This window comes from Erpetoichthys calabaricus, chromosome 3, assembly GCF_900747795.2.
Source record: "Erpetoichthys calabaricus chromosome 3, fErpCal1.3, whole genome shotgun sequence".
Classification (NCBI taxonomy): domain Eukaryota; kingdom Metazoa; phylum Chordata; class Cladistia; order Polypteriformes; family Polypteridae; genus Erpetoichthys; species Erpetoichthys calabaricus.
Window position 1 is genome coordinate 234,680,916 of NC_041396.2, and position 27,023 is coordinate 234,707,938.

Sequence of the window (27,023 nt, forward strand, 5' to 3'; positions counted from 1 at the left end):
TGTTAAGGATCTGTTTTTTTGTGCAGCTGCCTTTACTCGAGTGATCACTTCGAGCTGACTTGCTGGCTAACCATAAGCGTTACCTGGTAAGTAACCTCCCATACAATCAGATTGTGAATCAGACTACGAATGCCGTGAATGTAATTACCCCGATCTACATGCTGTCAAATAAACGAACCACATGCCGTGGCGCAATTTTAGGGGCTTCGCCTCTAGCACTGACGTCCGAGGTTCGATTCCCGTAAGGGAGTGAAGTGAGCGCTTCGCACCGGCGAAGTACGGCTTTTACATTTTTATTAAGAAGAAAAGAAAACCTTTTTAAATTAAGTCTTAAAAAGAGCTGTAAAGATATTGACAATAAGCTACGTAAACCCACCAAGACATGCAATCGTTTAAATCAAGGCGCGAGTCGAAAAACACCATCCCATAATATTAGTTAACGATTAACACATTCCTATATGTATTGTTAGCATACAGTACAACTGATAATATGTTGCGCTTATTTATCTGGTGTACCGACATTTTTGCTTGTTTAACGGCTGAAATCCAACGTGGTTTGTGCCCTTCAGAATGAAAACAGTTTGCATTTATCTTTTTAATAAAAGGCGAGCTTTTAAGCTTGAGAAATCACCCCGTAAATGCACACGTTTAATTGCACATGTGTTAATATGTATGCTTACATGAACTTAAAAGGTTTAAATAAAACAGAAATATATACCTTTTATTTTTACTTCCTTAACTTGTGAAGGGTGTATCCTGTAGCAAAGCCCTAACTTTTTTCGTGAAAGCCCGTTTCAGTCAATAAGTTTTAAAAACAGGTGTAAAGATATTGACAATAAGCTACGCAAACCCACCAAGACATGGAATCGTTTAAATCAAGGCGCGAGTCGAAAAACACCATCCCATACTATTAGTTAATGATTAAGACATTTCTATATGTATTGTAAGCATACAATACAACTGATAATATGTTGCGCTTATTTATCTGGTGTACCGACATTTTTGCGCGTTTAACGGCTGAAATCTAACGTGGTTTGTACCCTTCAGAATGAAAACAGTTAGCATTTACCTTTTTAATAAAAGGCGAGCTTTTAAGCCTGAGAAATCACCCCGTAAATGCACACGTTTAATTGCACATGTGTTAATATGTATGCTTACACAGTATTAAAAGACACTCAAAAATTAACGTCATTTACCTTCGTTCCCGCGTATGACTCGTGCTGTAAATGTCTTCCTTGTTTTTAGTTCACGTGATTACGTAGGAGGCGTGATGACGCGATACGTGACTCCGCCTCCTCCATTAGAGTATATGGACAAAAAACAGGTTCCAGTTATGACCATTACATGTAGAATTTCGAAATGAAACCTGCCTAACTTTTGTAAGTAAGCTGTAAGGAATGAGCCTGCCAAATTTCAGCCTTCCACCTACACGGGAAGTTGGAGAATTAGTGATGAGTGAGTCAGTCAGTCAGTGAGTCAGTGAGGGCTTTGCCTTTTATTAATTAGTATAGATATATATATACAGTAGACCCCCACTAAGTCGCGGTTCAGGTTTTGCAGACTCAGTCGTTCACGGATTTTTTCTTAGAACCTAACTATTAATTGTTAGAGGAAAGCACAAATAACCTCCGCACTTTTTTATGGCTTTTTTCGTGGCAATACTGTGCTGTAGAGAGAACAGGAAGCAACCACTGAGGGAAACGCGGTTTGAGATGGTGAAAGTAGCCAATCCGAGAGCATTATTCATTTCTCCTTGCTGCTGATTGATTGCTGCCATGTGATGCGTCTCCAGGTGAGTGGGTTTACCACCGCGGTTTGAGATGGTGAAAGTAGCCAATCCGAGAGCATTATTCATTTCTCCTTGTTGCTGATTGATTGCTGCCATGTGATGCGTCTCCAGGTGAGTGGATTTACCACCGCGTTTTGGGACGGTGAAAGTAGCCAATCTGAGAGCGTTATTCATTTCTCCTTGCTGATGATTGACTGCTGTTTTGTGACGCGTCTCCAGGTGAGTGGGTTTACCACTGCAGTTTGGGATGGTGAAAGTAGCCAATCCAAGAGCGTTATTCATTTCTTCTTGCTGATCATTGACTACTGCTTTGTGACGCGTCTCCAGCTGAGTGTCCTCGTGTTTTCCATTTTGTTATTGTTTTGTTATTCTTAAATGCACACGATGTCGTTGAATCGCCCTGCACCTTCTAAGCCTTCTGGAACTGAGCCTAAGCGCCAGAAGAAGTTTAAACACTCCAGGAGAAGGTTGAACTACTGGATTTGCTCCTGGAACTAAAAAGTTATGCTTCAGTAGCATGCCACTATGGCATTAATGAAAGCACCGTATGCTACATAAAGAAGAACGAAGCAGCGACCTGGAGTACCGTATCTGTAAGTTTCTGTGATAGTGCCAAAAAGGTAACGACCATAAGGAATAATAATATCGTCAGGATGGAATCTGCCTTGGCACTGTGGATCACCGACTGCAGGAAGAACATTCCCTTGGACGGTAACATCATCTGTGAGAAAGCACGGAAATTGTACCAGCAGTTTGCTACAGGAGACAATGTAGCAACTTCCTATCACAATGTTCCTGAAACCTATAAAGAAAAGCCATCATGAAACCCCACCAGAAGAAGACCCGTACAAAGATTCGACTCCTCCTGAAGCGACAGAAGAAGAGGCGCCACTCGAGGAGTTTTAAATCCTGTGCATCGTACTGCACAGCTCTTCATCATCATCAAAATCATTCATCATTGGTGAGTACCCGTACATTTTACTGTATTTTAATTAAATGAAATTATTATGTATTTACTCTACTTATAACAAGGAAAACTACAGCGCATACCTAAGAAAACACGCTTGCATGAATTACAGTACGTATAGCGGTAACATCAGTATTTTACATTCTTGCACTGCGGGAGACATAACAGTAGAGTACTGTACAGTATATGGGTTTAACTTTACATTCTGTTTTTAGGTAATGTATTAAGCTGAGTTTGCAACGAAATTCTAGGCTCTGAAAAGGTAAGCAGAACCACATGGGATGAGAGGGGACAAAAAAAAAGGTTGATCCCTGGAAGAAGGGGTATACTCTGAACCAGGACCTCAACGGTAACAGAACTCTGGCTGAAGTACCATACAATAGTCTGTTAAGGGTCACAAACATTTTTTTATTTTTTATTTTTATTATTAAATGCTCTGACATCCTCAATCTGTTCACTAGGTCTCAATGCACTGTATAAAAAGAACCAATACGATTTAAGGTGCATAATAAACTGCTGCTGAAGACACAGAATTCTAAGTGACCACCAAGACAAAAAAACTTTCATGGAAGAAAAAGTTCTTCTTCCAAGCCAAGTACTTCTAGAGAAATATTGTTACTCTAATGAACATTAGTACTTAAAGACAATGCTAGAAATAAGTATGAATTGCTGTCTTCTGACAGGAGTTTCTGTGTCTTCAACTTAAGATGAAAATGGGGTAAAAGTCCCCTGTCAGGGTGTGTTTTTGAGCTGTTTTGGAGATAAGCAAATAGACGAGCCACTCCAGTAAACAGTGAGTGTAAAAGCTAATGTATAATGAGATCTATCAGGGCAACTAGGAAGGATTTTGTCTTTTACTTAGTACCACCAAAAACCTTTACAGTGGTCAGAAAGCACACAAACTACAAAACGTTAGTAGTACTTGGTACATACATCTATTATTACTAATCTAAACGCTTCATGAGTAATACATTTTGGTCATGGTGCCAGAGCATTATGACATGTCACATTGTAGTCAGACATGAAAGCAAGAATTTTATTGTACATTCTATATGTGACAAAAAAAAAAACCTGAACTTGAGCTGTTAAAGAACATATTGTTCAGTTTAAATGTAAACATTATGCCCTGCTTGATGTATAGGTTTGTTATGTTTTAAATCAAAGTTACTATGCCTAAGTTTAAAATGTCATCCAAATTTTAAAATAAAAAGTCTTAAAACTTACCAAAATAGTTTACTTTAAAGCAGCAACGATTTCAATATCACAAAAACATGTTTATCACTTTGATTTTTTACACCTCTAAATTGCCATCTGTTTGATGCTCAATCCATTTTGTGAATGGTCAGATGTTTTCCTGTGTGTAAACTGTGTACATAATATGTAGCGTCAGCAACAACAGCTTCTCCATATTTAATCCCACACAATCATTTCAACTAAATAGTGAATCACAAATTAGGAGGAAGGGAATTAAAAGCTGGAAAACAGGAGGAAGATTTACACATACAGTACATAAGATTCTCTGGATCAGGAAGAAACTAAAGAGGTGAAGAGCTACACCTTGATGTCTTAAAAGGTTCTGGATGAAGTATTGGGACAGTTCTGCTAAGCAAACACACCTGATGAAATGAATCTCATCTTGTTCAAAGCTTTGTTTTAACAGACCTCTTCCCTGGCACTGCATTTGATGGAAGACAGAAATATGGCTATACAGTACACCTTTGTGTGGTATGACAGTCAATAAAGTGTAATATGAGCCACACAACAACCATGGACAAAAATGAAGAATGCTCCTAAAGAATGTGTTTTTTAATAAAATACTTATTTTATGCATACAAAGATGCATGATATTGACAAAAATATGTGTCACACATTACTTTCAAAACAGCAACTGGCAGTCAGATGGGTCTCATGAGTCACTGAAAGAAAACATGTTAATGTTTATAAATCATATAACAAAGCCCATCCCTCACTGCCATCATACACCTCAATTATGCCTGTTTGTGGTCTGTACGATTAATAAAAACAGTAGCAGACAGTATATCCCTTGAATGAGATGATCAGTTCAAATAACACTATGGTTGGATCCACATTAAATGATGAACTGCAATTATGCCATCTTATCTGCATCCATTCTGAGCAAGCTAGCATACTATTCATACTAGCATACTATTCAAGGGCTGATTGAATCAAAAAAAACTCAGTCTAGTGTGATCAAAATGTGATTTGACTTATATACATTATAAGCTTAAATGGTTTTAATCATCTGAGCATTTGCTGCAAGTCACAGACCCTCAATGACCCAAATTCAAGACGTGAGTTTACTACAGAACAAGAAAAGGAATTAATTCACAGTTTTTATCTGTAGAACTAGGGTGTTGTATCATGTTAGCCATTATGTATGTAGTGAGAATTCAAGCAAAATGACACCTTTCATTGACTAAGTAAAAAGATTACAACATGCAAACTTTCAAGGCAACTCAGGCCCCTTCTTCAGGCAAGATGTAATCACATGTAATTAAGATGTTTCTTGCAAGTAGGGCTTTTGTTCTCTTTCTCCAATGCAGAACCCTCATCCTCATCTGAGTTCACCTCTATTATAGCACGTCTTTATCTGAAAACAGATCGGGGGGAGCGTGAATGTGACTGACAGAATAAAAGTGAATAATAAAACAAAACACTAACTTTTACAAGTACCATAAATTTACACTGGTTGTTACAGACTCAAATAAATCAAATGTTATGTTTTTATTCTATAATAGTAATAACAATAGCCACTCACTACTCAAAACAATTAATGCATGAAGGACCCAGGATCGAACCCACAACCTCTCGACTTGCAGACAGCAGTTCCTACCTCCGCACCAGCAAAGGAGACAAATATGTGTGTGTGTGTGTATGTCATACCCTATCCCAATTTCTTTTACTTTGGTTAAATTCTAGAAAAAATTATACTTGTTTTGTTATATCTGTGTCTTTTGTGAAAGTGTTTATTTGATATCTGGACTTCAGTCCTCACACATTATACACTTCACGTCAGCATTTTGCCAGTTATTAGTAGAACATGAAAAAGTTTCTGTTCTAGTTATGTGTTCAATATTTCTTGCCACTCATTTCCTGTCATCCTACACTTACACAGATTGTTGTAGACATGGAACACACATGAAATGTATGTGCTCCAAATAACAATATATTATTTACCCTATACAATTCAAGGCATCTCACACGCAGATAAACAGCTGGGAGAACTTAGTTTACAACTAAAGCTGCATCAGTGGGGGATAAGATAGCAGGCTGCCTGCTGCTAGTGCTGATCGACACATATACAAAACAAAAGAGGCTGGTGAGGTGGTGCGAGGGAATTTTACAGTGGCCCGGCACTACGTTTTTTTTCATAGGCCTCAGGGATTTTAGTGTTAATAGAATAAAATAAAGGATATTTATTCCCAAACTACACCTTTACAAACCTCCTTCTAGCAACGTGCCACAAGTATCTATTAAATCAGTATAATAAACTGACAAATAAACTTCCTCCTTCCGTTCTCCAGCTGAGTGTCACCCTCTGCCTCCCAACTCCATAATGAAAATAGGGAGGTCCTCCCCTGACAACATCTTCAACTGGAACATAGGGGCCCCAACAGGGCCACACTTGTCTTAATGATGAAGCAATCCAAACAAAATAAAGATCATAGTATTCCCAGATAAATGTATGAACAAATGAGGCATGGTGATTTTCTGTCGAGACTGTTGGCGAGTGGCAGAACATCTGCTTCTGTCTGGAAATTGCTGCCATCACCTACACCTAATTGCTGCCTACAATGCTTGCAGATACCTTGCCAATATGGAGCACCATGTCAATTTGTGTTTGCAAGAAGAAGGCAACCATTTCCAACACTGAATGTGATTGGATCATTTATACATCTATCAAGGTATGCAATGCATTTATTTCATTTCTATTGCTTCATTATTATGTGAGTAACACACCATAACTTGGGCCCCACCCATTAGAAAATCCCTGTATATTTTTCCCTGTATCATCTGGGATCCCCATTCTCCTCCTACAATATACACTTCCTTTTAAAAATTTGCAGTATTACACTCACAACTCTTTAGCCATTTGCAGTTCCTTTACTACATATGCAGAATAATAGCCATTTTTAGGCACAATAATGGTAAAAAAAAAACCCTAGTGTATAAGAGGTTAAAATGCAAACATTTATATTCTGTGAAAGTCAGGTAGTGGTTTCTGAGTGGTGCTAGCCATGTTCTAGATATACACAATACCCCTACTCATAACAAAATTATGATTTAGAAAAGTATTATATTTCTAACTACTGACACAAAGTTAGCAAGCCCTCAAAGGTGCTTTAATCCTTCATGCTTTAAACTTTTGAAGAAGGACAATTAGCTGGTTTTCACCAGCTGTATGGTGTGTCCTTATAGGTTATGTTTTATGTTTTCACTTACAAACAGATAGCTAGTGTGTCTCTCTCATTTTCTCCCCTTCCAGATCTGCCATGCAAAGATTTTACAGCAAAAAATGGTTTGATTTACAGATTATACTTTCTGTGAATGCTCAATGTCTACAAATTGATTTTTACGCACTCATTCCTAGGTATGTCAAACATAAAAGAGACTGCATTGAGAGCACTACAACAGAGAGAGACTTTGGCTAACTAAGAGGTTATACCACCCACCCATTTTATTTTGGTAGGTTAATGTACCGTTGTAAACATCTGCTTTCTAAACCTATTTTGACACTAGCAGTCCAATTTAGGTCAAGTTTCAAGTACTGATTTGAAGTGGTATTGTATTTTAAATTATAATCATTCCTTCTTTTCTAATTCTTTTTCAGTTCCTTTGTATTGTGCTGTATCGTTACCCTTTGAAAATTCTGGTATTTCATCACATAAGTGACAACATTAACAGTGACCTTTGTAAACTGGGAATTAAGGGTTTCACTTTGACTATCATGCATTTTTCTTTTATATTGCCTGAAAACACAAAGGCATAGACACTGATCTGCCACAACATTAAAGCCACTGAGAGGTGAAGTGAATCAATGTGAAGTGAATTACACTGATTCACTTGTTACAACGGCATCTGTCAAAGAGTGGGATATATTAGTAGGCAAGTGAATAGTCAGTTCTTCAAGGCGATATGTTGGAAGCAGAAAAAATAGGAAAGCATAAGGCTTTGAGTGACTTTGACAAGAGAAAATTGTAATGGCTAAGGAACTGGATCAGAAAAATGGCAGGTCTTGTGGGGGGTGCTCCCAGTACATACTGAGTAGCTCCTACCAAAAGTGGCCCAAAGAAGGATGACTGGAGATCTAGCGACAAGGTCATGGGTACCCAAGGCTCATTGATGCACATAGCGAAGGCTAGCCTGTGTGGTTCAATCACATAAATGAGATATGTAGCACAAATTGCTGAAAAACTTAATGCTGGCCAAGACAGAAAGCTGTCCGAACACACAGTATACATCACAGCTTGTTGTGTATAGGGCTATTTAAGGACCTCAACCAGTTACAGTACCAATGCTGACCCCTGTTCACTTGCAAAAGTACCTACAATGGGCACATAAGAGTCAGAACCGGAGCATGGAGCAATGGAAAAAGGTGGCTTGGTCTGATGAATCCAGTTTTCTTTTAGATCTACGCCGTTTACCTCTGGAAAAAGTGGCAGCAAGATGCACAATGGGAAGAATTCAACTCGGTGGAGGTAGTGTTATGCACTGGGCAGTGTTCTTCTAGGAACACTGGGGTCCTGGCATTGATGTGGATTTTATTTTGACACATAACTCCTACCTAAAGATTGTTGCAGACCACGTACACCCTACATAAGAATAGTACTCCCTGAATGCAGTGGCCTATTTCAGCAGGATAATGTACCCTGCCACACTGCAAAAATTGCTCAGGAATAGTTTGTGAAACATGACAAAAAGTTCAAAATGTTGACTTGGCCTCCAAATTCACCAGATCTCAATCCAATCAAGCATCTGTGGGATGTACTAGAAAAATAAGTCAGATGGAGGCCCCACCTTGTAACTTACAGGACCTAAAGGATCTGCTGCTAACATCTTGGTGCCATATATCACAGGACACTTTCAGAGAACTTGATGAGTCCATGCTTTGACAGGTCAAAGCTGTTTCGGAGGCACAAAAGGAACCTACACAATATTAGGCAGGTGATTTTAATGTTGTGGCTGAATAGAGTATAAGGCCAAGAACATTACTTTTAAATAGTTCAAACTACTTTATATAATATCATTCACTTTGAATAGCATCAAAAAGCAATCTTGAAAGCAAATAAGTGTACAAGTAAATATAAGGCAGTAAATAATGTGCAGTATATGGCTGTACACATTATGGATCATTATTGGAAATAACTGGATTATTGTCTAGTGTTGCAGCTTGGGTTGGAATGAAAATATTCTTGGCATGTGTTTGCTGTGTTGTCTGAAATTTCTGTGAAAACATGCCTAGCAAACAATCAAAACTTTAAATTTTTTTCCATGACTTTTACTTTAAAAACATACAATTCTGGGCTATCACATACCCCTAGACAGACCACTCATACTATGGCTTGGTATACTGCAGAATCAAAAATGCCATAGTTGGCGTGTCTAATCATTTTTGTACCAAAATATTTTTTACTTCTATGCATACAGTATGCTCTTCCTATAACTGGAATCAACGCAAATAGAGCTGTGTCCTTGAAAGGTTTTGTCCCTACAAGTGTAGCAATGGTGAAGCACTGAAAGATGAGCACAAGCAGAAGGGAAAAAAATCAGTCTTACTCCATGCAGATATGCAGTTCTGGTTTCTGTTCTCAGCTGTAGAATGTACTGTGCCATTTATCTGGTAAGAATGCAGATAAGCCTTTATAAGAAAATTAATAATAAGAGAACTCAGTAGTCCCCTGTTTGTAGAAACTGCTCAACCAATTACATAAATGACAGTGCTAAAATTCCCTTTGATTAATCTCGATTCTGGTCTGGAGATTCTGTGTGTTTTGCTGTTTGCTAGACTGTTTTTTTCAGAATTGAAGAATAAAAGGAATTGAACAAACAATTGAAGCATAAAAATAACACACAAATGTTTAAAATCAACAAGCAAATCAAATTATTAAATACTAAAATATCATTTTAAAAACTAGGCTATTCTAAACTATAAAGTTGAGTCTTGATTTTAGATTTAAATTTAGGAATATAATCTGAAGAACACACAGCAAGAACTCAATGAGCACTGATTTCAAACATTTGAGCTCACAATTTAAAGCTAGTTTCAATGGCTAGGAGGTAAAGTATTCAGTATAACATTTACCTCTAATTAAAACTGTCAGAAAAAAATGATTTTAGATAGAAATTACATATTCGTATTTGAGCTGTATCAGAACAATGTCATACTCCACTATTTTTTTAATTAGTTGTAACTTTAACAACAAGATTGACAGTAAATTTATAGACCATCATGTTTCTCCAATACCTCTATCCAGAAACAGACAAGAAGAGAACAATGTTGAAAGGTGTGACAAGACAAATGGCAATTCCAAAATCTCTTCTAAAACATGAAAACAGCAAAACATGGTGAAGAGTATAACGAATCACCGGAATACCTTGGGATATAAACCTGATCTTTTAGAATAGGAGTAACAGCAGCAGATTTTAAAGATAATAAAATACTGGTAGACAGAGATAAATATACTGTTCATGTATTTATGCCACCAACATAAGCGGGTGTGCAAAATGAAGTGAAGCTTTTACTAAAGAATCATTGTTGGGTCAAGCAAATAAGTCAATAAAGTGTTTTATAGACAAGGCTAAAAGCAACTTCACAGGCAACAGTACCAAGGTTTTCGAAGACACATTAAAATGCTGGTGGCTTTCAGTAGATGCTAGTGATCTGCTTTAATCTTGTTTTTGAAAGAATTCAATAAATCAATTGCAACAGAATAGAAATGAAAGAACATAAGAGAATATATTAACAGTAATTGGATAATAGCTGAGAAAAAAGAAATGGAGCTTTACCTGCCATTACTTACAATGCTATAAAACTCAGCAGACTTGGCTGTGTGTCCTTAAATAAACTAACATGTTCTTGGCAGACTTAAGTACAAAAAACAACTTCAGTTTTCTTTTTTCCATGCACCCAGTTGTTTTTATTGATTGATGCTTTCGAAAATAAAATTTGCAGAATGTCTCATCAAAATAACATGACATTTAAAAGGACTGAGAAGGTACACGTTACTGGTGAGCAATTCAATATAATATGAAACCAACTCATGAGCAGTACACAAATGTGGCATGGGAGGCATATATTTAATTACAAGACATTGAGGTGACAGGTCAATTCTTTTGAAAGTGATAACAAACTTATAAGCAGATGACAGCCCTCCTCTTACACCCAATTGAATATACAATATAACCAGTTTTAAAAATTATCAAGAATATGTTATTTTTAGAGGAAAATGACAGTTGAGTCACCATCAAGAGAAAGGACATATTGGCAAAAAAGAAAACTTGACATTATTTAAGCTAAAGCAATTTAACAGATTGAAAGAATTGAGTGGAAACGTATAAGCCTAGAATATCAAGATACAGCAGCACAAAGAGGTGTAGAATGAGAACTGTAGTAAGGGTTTGAGGCAAACTAAAACTGACCACTAGAACCTTAATGCATTTTCTGCTGATCGCCTATCATTTTTGCACTTGATAAATGTGATTTAGTTGTAATGGACCTATCATAGGGATGTGCCACAATCATGAACTAAGATTTCAAACCTCACGCATTACTATTATAGCTTATAACATAACGAAAGGAATGTGTAGCCTGTCCCACTGATACAGAAGGATGCAGCAAAAACACAATATATGGGAAAATTTCACAGTAAACACAATGAATTACTTACACACGCATGTGTGTAATAAAATGTAATAATATATTTTATTTATATAAGCGCCTTGAGCATGGGAAAGGTGCTATATAAATAAAATGTATTATTATTATTAAACACATCAATTACTTACACACGCATTAGAATATTAGAACAATTTTGACAACTGCCTATTCAGCTCAATAAAGCTAAACAATCCTACTCAAACAATTTCTCAAAAAAACATCAGTCTATGAAGCACCATGAGGACTTGCTGTCTACACTACTTTGTAGTTTATTCTATGTATATGTGGTTCTCTGCATAAAGAAAAACATTCTACCACTGTGCGAAATTTAGCCTTAATGAGTTTTTATCCATGTCCCTGTGTTCTTGTTGCAGAAATTTTAAAATAACAACTTGGATCGACTGTAATTCCTTTAACAATTTTAAAAAAATCAATCATGACACCTATTAATCTTTGTTTTCTTAAACTAAAATGGCTCAGTTCTTTAAATCTTTCCTCACCGCTCACACTTTGCAGTTTTAGAATTAGACTATCCACTATTTTCTGGACTTTTTCAGGCCCTGCTATGTCTTTTTTGTAGGCTGCAGGCCTTACGTGCACACAGGACTCTAGAAGAGAGCTCACCAGTCCATTATACAGCTAGACTATTCTAAATTAACTTATATACTAAATATCATGCTAAATAATCTAACAGCCTGCTAGTCTTCCTAATCATTTCCGCACACTGACTGAATGTTGATAGTGAGAAATCCACTATGACTCCTAGGTTCTTCTATTAAGGTATACTGACTGGATGTCGACAGTGATGTGTTGTCTACAGATTCTCTTAAGGGGTACTTTCTCAAACCACCTATTGTACATTCAAATCTGACATTTTTACTTTCTAGGTGTAATCCTTACATTTGCCTAACATTAAACTTCATGTGCCATAAATCTGATCAAGCCTGTATTCTGCCTCACTGTAAAAATATACCTGATTCTAGATTATCTGCCATCCCATCTCATTTGATATTAGCTTGTTATTTATACTCCAATCCAGATCATTTATATATATTAAAAAGATGTGTCCCTAGCTCTGATTACTGAGTTAAAGATCTTTAAATGTCACCTAATTCTAATAAGGTTCCTCACATTATAATCCTTTACTTTCTTTGCCAAAACCAATATTGCACCCATCTACACATTGTCCCTTGAACTGCCATACTTTTAGATTGATACCTAGCTTCTACATGGTACCTTAACAAAAGCTTTCTGAAAAAACAAAAAAACAATGTATCCCACTAATTACTGTACATTGTTTTGTTGATTTCTCATAGAATTCCAGCATATCATTAAAACAGTCTTACCCATCTAAATCTACACTGACTTTTCACTAATATACCAGCCAAGTAATGCTTAATTTTCTGCTTAATAACTGCTTCCATTCATTTACCCATGATACATTTTAAGCATACTGGTCTACAGTCACGTGGGCTGCCACATAACCCTTTATATAAAACAGAATAATACTGACTAGCTTCCAGGTCTTAGGAATTTCCCCGAGCGCCCAGTGATTTTTGAAAAATATGAGTCAATGGTTTATACTGTATGTGTGCTCACTAACTTCCTTAACCACTTAAGGAGAGATGTTATCTGTTCCTGACAACTTGTTTTGACTTTTTAATCTAAGCAATTTTCTCCTTTTATAATTTCCAGATCATTCAGTGCCTCCTTGATAGTTCCTGTTACTTCTGGGAAGTTATCAACTTTTTTGTATATGTAAACTTCAGAAACATGTAAATTTAGAGCAGTCCATACTTCAGTGTCTGTAGATTTTAATATACCCTGATATACTTCATCTCCTTATTGTCCATTCTTTTACTATTACAATTCTGAAAGGATACCTTTGGGTTATCTATCGCCTCCTGCATTGTCTTTGTCCTGCAATATAAGTTTACCCCTTTAAGACTTTGCTACATCTGCTCAAAATATATCCAACTAAGCTTAGTTTTTTGTATGTGTGCCCTACCAAATCATTGTAAAATGCAAAATATGGTCACTAAATCCTAAAGATTCATCAACTTTACTCCAGAATTCTACTGTTACTGTTACAAAAAACTGAATCCAGACTTTTGTCACGTCACTTGGTGTTTTAGCAAACTGTGTTAAAAAACAGTCACTGACTAACTACATTTAAAACTCCTGGGGCCTCGTGTATAAATGTTGCATACTCACAAAAATGTTTGTGTACTCCCGTTTCCACGCTCACATTGAGATGCATAAAAACTAAAATTGGGGTAAAGCTACGCAAATTTTCAAGGCAGTCTCAGAACATGTGCACGCACTTTTCTGCTTGGTTTTGTAAACAGGCAGCATCAAAGCAGTGCTACTGTTTCTGTGCAGATTCCCTTTCTGTTTCATAATCATAAAAATGTAAAGTATTTAATTGTAATCAATCAGTAACAATATAATAATGCATGGAATGGCTAAAATATTCCAACTACCATGGCTGCTTTAGTGTTGTTAGAAGACATCGCAAATGGAAGAATTAGAAGACAGTGCATATTTATAGATCATACTGAATATTCTTGTCCCATGATAATGACTGGCTTTTCAGTCAATTTAGATTTCCAAGAGCTATCTGCTTGGAACTGTGTGCTTTTAGAATACTAAGATGTATACTTGATTATTATTTTTATGATGAAATGCATAAAGTATGTATATTACATTTTACAGATAAAATGTTTCCTTCATTTAAATAATGCATACTATCAATAATTAAACGTGGGGGCACGGTGGCACAGCAGAAGAACTACTGCCTTTCATTAAGGGGGTCAAATCCTGTACTGGGCCTGGAGTTTGTATGTTTTCCTGGTGGGTTTCCTCTGTGTGCTTCAGATTCTTTCCAAAGGCATGCAGGTTAGGGGATCTGGTGATGATAAATTGATGCTACTAGTGTATGTGTGTGCTCATATTCATCCTGCAATGAGCTGGCGCCCCATCCAGGGATTGTTCCTCACACTCGATGCTTGCTGGGACTGGCACAATCTTACAACCCTACTGCACACTATACATCCATCCCAGAAATGCATACTTGCCAAGACACGCAGTTAATAGGATGAGCAAAACATCATACTTCATTGCTGAATATAAACATACAAACACTATATTTGTGACATTAATTTGGCAAACTAATGTTACTGAGTATAATCCATATTTGAAATGTTAAGATAAATTGACTACAGATAACGTCTGACCAGTAAATTTTCTAATTCTGAATATGTACACAAGCTAAACAATAAGAGAGTCTGCTCACTCATGTAAGATACCTTGATTTTGTCCTTTTATTTTACAAGTTTAGAACTTTTATGATCATACATACATAATGTTATTTTAATTGTATACTGTATTGCTATTTTTTGTTGTATTGTTTTCTTTTTATTTATTGTTTCTTTTAGTATTTATTAACTTTGCTTTGGTATACTTCTTTGACTTTTTTGTAAGGCGTCCTTGAGTGCCTTGGAAGAGCCTTTAAATAAAATGAATTATTATTATGATTATTACTATTATTATTATTATTTCAGAGTATTTGAACCCAGATGAACTTTATGCAGATTCTGCAATAAAGGAATACTCCACCCTAAAATTGTAATTATTTTACCTGTTACTTTATTCTACGTTGTTTGTAGTGATGGCCGAGACAAACTTTTAATCTTATTTTTTTAAGGAGAACAGAGATCAACAGATTTATGATACAACGTACATCAATGAGGGCAAGCAGGAGACCAATACTGAACAACAGCTAACAATATTTGTAACAGCCAGGACACAAAAACTCATGTTAGTCGTGTCACATATTCTATGTGTTATCCAGTCATACGCTCACAATATCCGAGTACATGAGATTGAGCTTTTGAACTGAAGAAAGGACTCTTGACCAATGAATGAGGGGGGAGACAAACAGTTTTGAACCTCTGTCATATTTTAATGCATTTCCCATTTGTGTACTATGATTTTTTAAAAGCATTTATTTAACAATATTTTAGCAAAAAAAGAAAACTTGGATTTTAGACATTGTGGGCATACGACTGGATAACTGATATGTTGAATATGTCATGTGAGCAAGATTCTTTTCATGGACATTTTAATATTGTTTGCTGTTGTTCAGCATTGGTCCCCCCACTAGATACTTGCAGAAACTGAATGTGCAAAAAAAAAATGAATAAGCAAAAACAAAAGAGAAAAAAAAAAAAATGAGAAAATGCAAAAACAAATAAGAAACAACAAATGCAAATGGAGCAGCACACACACAAAACAACAACTGGGTAAACAAATTGTGAAGCATGAAAACAAAAAGAGAAGTGCATAATCCAAAATGAAGTGGAAAAAACAGTGAAAGCTACAGTACATCACGATTCAATCCTATCTTTTCAACAAGTAGTGTGGTGGAAGCGAGAACACTGAAATTAAAAGGGATCTCATCTTTTTTTTTAGCTTTTTTATATGCTTTGGCAGAAAAGAAAACATTTGCTTAACTTCAAGCACTGTCTGCCAGGATAGTGTTTAAAGTATTACAAACACATTTCAGTATTTTTAAATAGTAGTGAAGATAACTTAATGCCGAAAGAACTCCTTGTTGAAAAACGATTGATATTGGTATAATTTTTATTGCACTAGTATACTGATATGTAGAGTTTGTGTGCCAAGTTGTAATCCTATTATTAACTTTTCACATAAACACTGTTGTAGTATTAGGTGTACACATAAAATGTATTGTAACAAATCAGGGATGAGTGAAAAGGAGAAATGGAATCTTCCGCTTTAAGCCAGAATGCTGGGATGTGGCCCTAAAAAGTACTGTTAGCTTCTTCAGCTCACTCACACCACCCGGCTCCATCTCAGTTCACTCACCCAGGGTCAGAGGCAACCCATATAGCAGACTTTCTTCCGGTTCCATGAACCAACCTAAGACCAGGGTCCACATATATCATACACCGGAGGCTAAGCATCAGAACCAATGAGCTTTCGCTGCCAGGGGACGCGTGATTGAAAGCTGCTTTTACAGGTGGCATCTACGTGTAATTCGCTCTCAGACAGACCTTCAGACCATGCACAGTGCACATCCACCTGAGGAGCATGTCCCACTCACATTCGGACCCATTACTGTGTATTATTTGTGGATGAAATAGAAATAGAAAACTACTTTCAATTTGTGGAGTTTCTTAATAGCAGTTGGTTGCAATAGCACTTTTGATCGTTTCGGTCCCAGATCCAGTGTTATTCAGGTACATCTATCCATCCATTATCCAACCCGCTATACCCTAACTATAGAGTCACGGAGTCTGCTGGAGCCAATCCCAGCCAACACAGGGCGCAAGGCAGGAAACAAACCCCAGGCAGGGCGCCAGCCCACCACAGGGCGCACACACACACATTGGTCTTGGACTTCTTGGCTCTTTCTCTGTCTTTTCCAAACCACAAGTCCGTAATCTTGATGTTACCTTTGATAGTAACCTCTCTTTTGAGAAACAAGTAAATTCTGTAGTCAAGAGTTGCTTTTTCCAACTTCGTCTATTAGGTAAGATCAAGCCTTTTTTATCTTCTAGGGATCTTGAGAAAGCTACTCATGCTTTTATTTTTTCTCGCCTCAATTAATCAACTCGCTGTATTCTGGGATTAACAAATCTCTGATACACAGGTTTCAGCTGGTCCAAAATGCTGCCGCTCGCTTTCTGGTTGGGGCAAGAAAGTATGACTCTGTTTCTCCTATTTTATCTTCCTTACACTGGCTACCTGTCAGTTTTCAAATTGATTTTAAAATCTTGCTGCTAGTTTTTACATCTTTACATGGGCTTGCTCCTGCCTATTTATCTGAATTGTGTGTTTTACACCTGCCATCCAGAGTTCTTAGATCTTCTGGTCAGTTGTCTCTGGTTGTCCCTCGTACCAAGTGTAAAACCAAGGGGGACAGGGCCTTTACAGCTGCTGTGGAACTCTTTACCTTATCATATACAGTAAAGGAGTCGTCTACAATTGAACTGTTCAAAACAAGATTAAAAACTCATTTCTATTCACTTGCATTCCGTGACCTTCAGTAATATTGATGGTTTCCTCTTTGTGATGATTATATAACATTGCTTCTATTTATTATGTATCTTATTTTATGTTCATATATTTTATTTCTATTTATGTTTTTATGTTAATTGCTTTGTTTTTCTTTTATTCTATTATTGTAAAGCACTTTAGCCACAGCATTACTATGTTGTTTTAAATGTGCTATATAAATAAATTGACATTGACATTGACACCAAGCACACACTAGGGACAATTTAGAATCGCCAATGCACCTAAGTTCATTTTAACTAAGTTCAATCACAAAGTCTTTCAAGTCTGTCTTCACATTTTTGTCTGGTCACTCTTTTAAATGCTACCACAAATGTTGGCAAAGCCGGAGGTTAAAAAGAAAAGAAAAAATGAAGTGAGGCATCAGTGCGTCACAAATCAATTACTGGGTCCTAATGGGTGGTGTGGTGAGAGCAGTGATGACGAACGTCTCCTGTTTATTTAGGTATTTTTTTAGTGATTTGAAATTAAACCTTTGATAACTGCTGGAGATCCATTTAAAGTTTTGGAAACTTAAGTTTGTCAGTCCTGCACTGATTGTTATAAAACCATAATGTAATGCTAAGAGCGTGACCTTGAGCAGCTATTCATGCCAGGGTGTTGCAGGACACAAATAGGCAACCAAAAGCAATTGTCTGTGACATATGCAACAATTGATTATTTTTATGGTGATTTGTTAGTTGGCTAATTTTAGACCAAAGTGTTACAGTATATCTGATATCGAGGTATCAAACGTGTTCTGCTATGCGTGCAGTAGACATGTCAGATATAAACTCATTTACTGGTGAAACTCCTTCGGCTCTGCCACTGATCTAGCAGAGAGTGCTCGAAGTTAAGCAAACATTATGTTTTCTGCCGAAGTATGTAAAATACCTAAAAAAGATAAGAAATCTCTTTTAATTTTTCAGTGTTCTCGCTTCCACCACACCATGTTTTGAAATGCTGGGATTGAATTATGAAGTATGTTTAGCTCTCACTGATTTTTTTCTATTTCGATTTGGGTTATGCGCTGCTCTTTTTGTTTTCACGCTTCCCAATTTATTTGCGCAGTCGCCATTTTGTTTGTGTGCTGCTCCATTTGCATTTGCCATTTCTAATTTGTTTTAGTGTATTCACCTTGCTTTTGCGTTTTCTGATTCAATTTTGCATTTCAAATTTGTTTTTGCATTTTCTGTTTTGTTTCTGCGTTTTCAATTTATTTTTGTGTTTTCTCATTTATTTTTGTGTTTACTTGTTAATTTTTGTGCATTCAATTTGGTTTTGCATTTCCAAATTGTTTTTGCATTTTCTGATTTGTTTTTGCATATTCAGTTTTTTTTTTGCATTTTCTGATTTGTTTTTGCATAATCAATTTGTTTTTGCATTTTAAGATTTGCTTTTGTGTTATATGATTTGCTGTTGCATATTCAATTTGTTTTTCATATTCTGATTTGTTTTTTGCATTCTCTAATTTGTGTTTGTGTTTCCAATTTGTTTTTGTGTTTTATGATTTGTTTTTGCAGGATTTAATTTGTTTTTGCACATTGCACTTCAGGACCACCATAATTTTCAATGAAAACATGAGATTAAACATTTTTAGGTGACAAAGAAATCACAAACACAAGAATACTGTGCTTTTTACACAATTATTTGTAGTATATTTGAAAGATTTTTTTTTAAATCTTAAAAGAAAGTTTTATATAAAATGTATAAAATTTTATCACAACTTTTTTCTTTTTTGACTTAGTTGTTTGAGAATAGAATTTTCCATTTTGGGCAGCTTCCTTAGATGTTTTAAGGAATTTATTTTGAACAGGCAGACAGCTGTTTATCTCAAGAGCTAAAACCATTAACGTCACAAAAAGACAGTAAACGTGACTGAGCCATGGCCTTGTATAACTGATGGACTGATGCCATTATCTTTCACACTTCTACGGTTACTAGGATTGCTTAAATGGTATCATTAATGGAAATCATCCAAGGATGTAAATCAATCAGAACAATGAGCAGACTCAAATTTGCCATGATCAACATGGAGTTCAATGAAGTAGCACATTAGGTTTTAAACAAATATGATTATAATTGTTTCCAACAAATTCACCCCTGCTTTACCCACACAATTGGATGAATCACATTATTAAACTCTGACCATACAAATTACGCATTCTTTTTGATTTGAGAAATTTAAAAGCATGGAGGCAAAATTCTAAATATTTAAACAATTATTGGCACCCATGAAATTTGTTAACAGCTTTTATGATGGTCTGAATGGGGACACAAAAATCTAATTGTTTGATGCAGAGAATGCCTTTCAAATATCAGCTTGCCTATTTAAAAAAAATTATTGAATTATATTATTATAAATCATTGAAATAAAAAGGAACAAACTCCTTGAGCAATGAATCATTACCAGAAAAGAACACCGCAGTGTCCCTCAGGGATACTATAGCAGACTCTCTCTATTAATAAAGGTACCCCCCACCACATACGTATCAAAACCTGCAAGGTTTGTCAATGTCAAAGTTTTCATTCAGCTTTTAGTAATCCTCGCTGCACATACTAGAATGAGCTTTGACAGAATCTCAACAAACTCAGGCCATTTACTGTTTGCATGAGTTAGTTTTGCATGAATGAGTGGTCCAAACATACACAACAATTTTTTTTAAGTATGCCAATGCAGAGTGGAGTGGTGGGTCTGAGGCTAGGGATCTGCACTGGCAAGCAGAAGGTTGCTATTTCGAATTGCGTTTACGCCAGAAGTGACTCTACTCCATTGGGCCCTTGAACAAGGCCGTTAACCTGAAATTGCTTTGTCCTGGGTATGATGTTAATGTGCATCCATCCCTAGAAGCAGTTCCTCCAACTTGCAGGGAAAACTTGGGGGTTGGTGGCAGGATTGGCACTCCAGCCACTGTAAAAAAAAAAAAAAACTCACACTGTTCCAGTGTACTGTAGTGCTGAGGTGTTGCATGGCTGCACTCGGGTTCTAATCCGGGTGGTTTGCCGTGTGGTGGGTGTGGCAACGCACTGTATCAGCGCATGCTCCCAACCTCCTCCTCCTATGCCAATGCCTGAGATAGACATTTAAAAAGCAGCATGCCATTCAAACAGAACCATACTAATTTCCTATAGTTGCCAAAATATTATGTGGCAGACATTCACTGTTAATGTAGTGCTCTTCACAAGGAACAGTTTCAAGTAATTTAATTAACTGAATATACAGTATTTTCTTATTACTTTACTGCACCAAGTTACAAACTGTTCGATTACCATACAACAAAATTAATATAACTTCTTACATATATATAAATACTGTAACTAGTCACGCTACCAAAATATTAATTTAAAAATATTTGCTATCTGTTGACCTACATGAACCATCAACTCCTTTTCTACTTTTTGGCATTTGTCTGAACCTCTCTTGACCATCAATCCCTCTCTCAAGTGTGTTCCAGTAAAACCTGCTTCTCAGACTCTGATATTATTTTCTGGAGACACTGCTTGCCTCCTTTGCAGGCAACTCTCTCAGTGTGCCTACTATGCCTCTTCTCCTCCTCATGTATCTCACACTTGCACTTCCTCTTTCAATGGTGTCACCAAAGCCAAATTGACCAATCACACCAAAGCCAAACTGACCGATCAGATTGCTCTGAGGGGCAAGACACACACAGATCTTGGCATTTTATTGCATGGTATATATCAGACACCACTTTTTCTATTGCAGCTTTGTGGCATCAGATGCAAAATGAGAACTAATACTGGATTACATGTCAATTCATATCTAAGGCACTCTCACACTTGCTCATTCAAGACCATTTTAAAATGGAAAATTAACATAATATGCATGATCCTGAAATATAAAAGGAAATTAGAGTAGCTAGAGGAAGTGCACCTGAACACAGGGAGAACATGCATTCTCTGCACAGATAGTATCATGGTTAGACATTCAAGCCAGGTTCCAAATATTTGATAAAAACTGTGTGTGAAGGTGGCAAAATGGTGCTGCCTCATGGTTCATCATGTGTGTCTCACTCCCAACACAGTCACTTTCTGTATGATTGTTGTACATCTTCCTTATTTCTGCAAGGAATTGTCTCTGCATATTTCAGTTTTCTTCCCACATCTAAAAGACATTTGTGTTAGGTTAACTGGTAACTGGCATTAATAAATGTATTAATAGTTTTGTGGCCACACTTAATCATGACCGTGTTTTTGATGATGCTAGGATGGGCTCTGGGTCCCCACAACCTTGAACATGAATTAAGAAAGTTTAGAAAAATAAATTGATAGATGAAACAATATGTTTACTAATGGTGCTAAATTACACACGTACCGTGGGGTAACTCGGGAAGCTTTCAAAAGGTGTTCATATTTTAAAACAGTTTTCTTTGCTGTAGAATTCTGATGTAACTGTTATGTGTGAAAAATGACTATTTTACAGTAAAATATTTGTTATTGTCCTCTTAAATATCTTTGACCTTCACCAGCAGTCAGGCTTTATAAGATGTCAAATAAAAAGTTACAGGAAAAGAGAAATAAATAAAATTAAGTAAGAATAAAATAGAATAATAAAAAACTATTCTTTGATTTGTGCCTGGTAAACGGTATGGTGCTAAAAACTGCATGTTAAGGCAGCATACTAGATGATAATTCCTGTCCCCACGCTGCTGCTGCCCACTCTTTTCAAACACTGAGTCACATTAAAGTGTTCAGAACACCCCATCAAATTACATATGCTTGCATTCCATAAAGAGATATTTTGGCAGGGATCACTTGCTGAAGCAAATGTTGCATACACAGTGTGTTTGTGTGTGGCAATATAACTTGCTCAAGTATGAAAACGGCAGATTTAGTCTCAATCCTGGCTCACTAAACTTGAAGCAATCAATGCAAACCTAACACGTGCTCAGAAAAATAACACAGACTGTTAAACTACAACTTTTTAGGTGAAATGTTATTTTATTGCAGGTAAGAGGCAAGACCTCAAGGCTGCTAGTTCAATTCTCTCCTCCAGCTGACCTTGTTATCCAGAGAAATTCACTTGTGTGTTCACACAGTGTGAAAAAATATATAATATATGCAGTGTAGCAGTTGTAAAGTACCGCCAGATGTTGTTCATTATAGAAAATAAAGCTACTCTTGATCTCCCACTTTTTAAACATATGCAAGATGTGCTTACTGATGATTTTAAATTGAGCCTATATTATGTTTGGATTTGTATGTGTGAGCTATGAAGGACTGGCACTGTGGATGGTGAAATAATTTCTCTTCAGTCATTTATATTGTCATTTATATACTACAAAAATAGTTAACATGAAATTATATTAATGAAGGATAATACACTTAGCTATAGATTCATTCTTCTCATCTATGAAGGGTTAAATTTATTGTCTTGTGTGCACCTTAGAAAATTACCAGCAATATGCACTCTATACTTGTGATTGATCATTAATGAAACATTTGAAACTTTCAGGATTTCTGTATTTTTCCTCAGTTAGTTAAGATCTTTTGATCATGTCATGTCATTTTCGAACCAGAGTGTGGGTGGGAGGAGTAGCTTGAGCCCATACCAGCTAGCATTGGGCACAAAACAAGAGGGTGCCATCACCAGGTGAACACACATGCACAGTATGCTGTTCTCTGATTGGTTGTAAGAGAAGCAGTAAGACTAGGAATTATATTCTCTGTACTATGTAAATACTAACACCCCAGGGAAGGAGTAAGACTAGGAATTATATGCTCTGTACTATGTAAATACTAACACCCTATTCAGAATGCTTTCTATTCGGTGATGTGCTCTCTACTTGCATTAAATGAAACCCTCTTGAACATTCAATGGTGCAATACACAGTCTCAATTCCTCTACAGTGCCCTGCCCAAGGCTGGCTCCCACCGTGTGTCCGCTGCTGCCAGGACTAGCGCCGGCTTCCTAAAACACTGAACTGGATAAGCAAGTTAGAAAATGGATAAATGCATTGGGTGTTTTTTTCTTCTTTTGCATATACAATATAAAGGATCACCTTGCCACACCCTGTAAGTCCTGTCCACCCACTTATTTTTCTCATATTGTTCTTCTATTACCAGGGCAGCATTTTGCCAACTTGCCAGTTTATCACACGCACACACCTCTATACTAATCTATACAAGTTACTTGAGCTGTCACTTCGTTTAGCCTGAATAAGTTTAAGATAAGGAGAGGTGTGGTAAAACATACAAGTCCATACACACTGAGTCAGACCTGGGCATTTAACCCAGATGTTAGCTTATCATTGCACCCCCCATTCTATCCAGAAAAGTGCTATACAAAAGAGCAATTAAAATCAAGTAGCGGCCTGAGCGACAAGGCGACAAAGAGGGGGTGGGGGGCATTCTACTGCCCTCTACATTAACATCTGTTACTTGAGCCAGTCAGGTTTCTACGTTCGGACAGTCACAAGACTGTGCAGGGCGCTATGTACTAGTGGAATCCGATGGAATGCGGATATTAATTATCTCCAGCTTATTCGATTACTAAAATCACCGACACACTACTCGCTCATCCAGAAGAACAAGTGATCGCACACGCGCATGCTCAATTTTGAAAGCAACAGGTTCCTAAACGCCAATGTTATTATTTGAAGAACAAGAAAACGCTATTCGTATGCAAATTTCGAGCGGTGTTTTTTTTATTTTATCGATTTTGCGACAACAAGTCTCAAGATTAACAGAAAAAGTACGACATTCTCAGTAAACAAATTCAAAACCACATTAAAAGAATTAACATTTACACGTTTATGTTTAAACAAGGAGACTCTTTTTAACTGCAGTCCACTGTAAAATCTGTCCAGGCAGGAAGACGTTGTGGAAATTTAGAAAGGTGCGGTTGTTAGGCTGCAGGGTGGATCAGACAAATGCAGCTGATAAAACACTTTTCACGTCCGCCTATCGGCATTTCACAGCAACGCGTACTCTGTGAGGATGAGGCATGTTGGGAAAGGCTTCCAGTGCCCGGTTTTACACGAAATACGCAGGTCTAACTGATGTCGACACGCACACACGCTCATGTTGATAAACAACTCCTGTTGTGAATGGCAAAAATGGAACACACCGGAATCGTTACAATTCGTGCCCTACCCGTTCAGTTCTAAATGCAGGATCTGCCGCGCAGCTCTCTCACATGCTAAACTTACCTGCATTGTAAAATCGATCCAGGACGGTGGTTTCACCAAAGTCCAGCTTCCCAAACTGTACAGTTTCCAGCGTGGCAGCAGTACTGTCACACGCCTCTTTCAAGCACTGAAAGGCTGCGTTTTCTGTGGCGTACGTCGGGCTAAGTTCGTTGACAACATAAACCACCGATATCGCCCTCGTTTTACTTTTGGCCGTCGTTAAAACGCCACCTGGCACTGGATATGAACAACAAGTTGTAGTGCTGGAGGCCGAGGGCTCCTGACAGAAATAGGTGCCCGCTGCGGGGAGTTGATTGGCACAGTTCACTCCATCTGCCACCCCGCAACTGAATGCCATATCGCCACTGCCTGTGTCAGAAGCGGGGCAAAAAATGGGCACCGTGAATGTAATGCCGTCGAAATCTTGGCTCATGGTCTGCTGTGGTTATCACAGGGAATCCCTGTGGAAGTTAATTCAATTTACACCTACGATCTCTCGTGTGCAGCATGCATCGATGGATTGTGCCCTACGTGCTCCTCAGGAGTGCACGTTTCCTTTGGTTACACGGAGCCTCTGGGCGAATTTAACAATTACTTCCTCTGGTGTCCCCGACGATCGTACAACTTGCTTACAGCAGTCCTGCAATGATAACAGTTATAGGAATCCAAATGCGTACTCATTCGTATGCCCTTTTATCTGCTGTCAACATGAACACCGTACACTCAGTCCGAGCAGCAACGTGACAAAGGCTTAAGTTTGCAGAGCGCCGTGTGACTGTAGCTTGTCGATTTCATGCCTCTTGCAATTTTACATTGAGAGTAGCGCGTTAGATCCTCGACGATCTTCTCAGTTCTTGGAATCCGTGCCTTTTTTCTACGCCGATATAAAAGCTATAAACACCTGTTCATATTTCCACCTACTGAGATTTTCTGTTGCTATCCTGGTATCAAGAACTCCATCACAGAGACGCTGTCATGCAACGGAGCCCCGGAGCTGTTCTCGATAAGCACTTCCCTTCGAAACTGTCTGAGCTGACAGTCAGATCGTCGCCACGAATGCTGCACAGTTCAACCCCTTTCTCCTTTTAAGCCTTTGATAATACAGGCCCGAAACAGAAATATTCTGCACATGCAATCCTGTCAGCAGTGCTCGATCTAGAATCGCATCTACTTTAGCATTTCTTAGTGACTTCTTGTGCCACACACACACACATACGCATGCACGCACATTTGAGATAAGCTGCGCGTTGTAGGACGGGCAAGCTACAAAAAGAGGAAAGTTTAAGGTCTGCCTTCTTAAAGCTACACGGGAATAAAGTGCCATAGTCACAGTGTGCAGCTGTAAACGACTACTTCCAAGCGATCGGTGATCTGTTCAAGGAGAGAAACAGTGTAAACCTTCAGTAAAACCTACGTGTATACCGTGGCAAGAGCGTTTAATTAAAGTATTACATTAAAAATTTTCTTTTCAGGCGTTTCCTTCATACAGGCTAGTAGTTTCAACGAAGGTGGTTAAGCTCGAATTTTGGTGTTTGATAATGACTTATGTCGTTTAAACATCCGTTAACATGGTAATATTAAAAAGTTTAAAAGTTTTACTTCAAAAGTAAAATGTTCTGAAATGTGCTATACAATACAGTAATCGAATTTATCCGCTGTTACAGTGCGTTATGTAAACATAAATATTGAACTGTATTCTGTACAACTAGAGAACTGTCTTCATGCATTCTAAAAAGAAATGTTTCAGCTCAAAAACTGAAAGCAACAATTTGCAAACTGTTTTTGAGTTATGTTTACCCACGTTAAAATTATTTAGACCCTAAACAGAGACCCTAACGTTTGGTGAATTAACGTTTCCTTTGCATTTAAAAGTATTTTTTAACTAGCAGCACCAACCCAAGGTACAGTAAGTAATTTTACAGCAGAACCATCTAACTTCTATTTGGCTGCAGAAGACACTAAATTAGTCGATTTCAATAAATTCATTTATTTCAGGGCTCAGGATCCGTGAAAACACATTGTCCTTAAAACTCATTGTAGTAAAAAGGACCCCTACAGGGTCAAAATTTTGCACTCCAAAGTAGCCATCCTTACTAGGTGGATTATAAAGTGGGTTATATGTGCTACATTTTTTTGAGA

At 37.3% G+C, this 27,023-nt stretch overlaps 1 protein-coding gene across 1 annotated transcript in view; it reads right to left on the reverse strand.

Moving 5' to 3' along the window:
* Positions 1 to 26,118, reverse strand: part of map3k5 (mitogen-activated protein kinase kinase kinase 5) — a 179,915-nt gene extending 153,797 nt beyond the window's left edge. The window contains exon 1 of the mRNA XM_028797905.2: positions 24,906 to 26,118. Within this exon, the coding sequence (XP_028653738.1) occupies positions 24,906 to 25,317 (412 nt within the window). The 5' untranslated portion in view covers positions 25,318 to 26,118. The remainder of the gene's footprint in view (positions 1 to 24,905) is intronic.
* Positions 26,119 to 27,023: the final 905 nt, after the last annotated feature.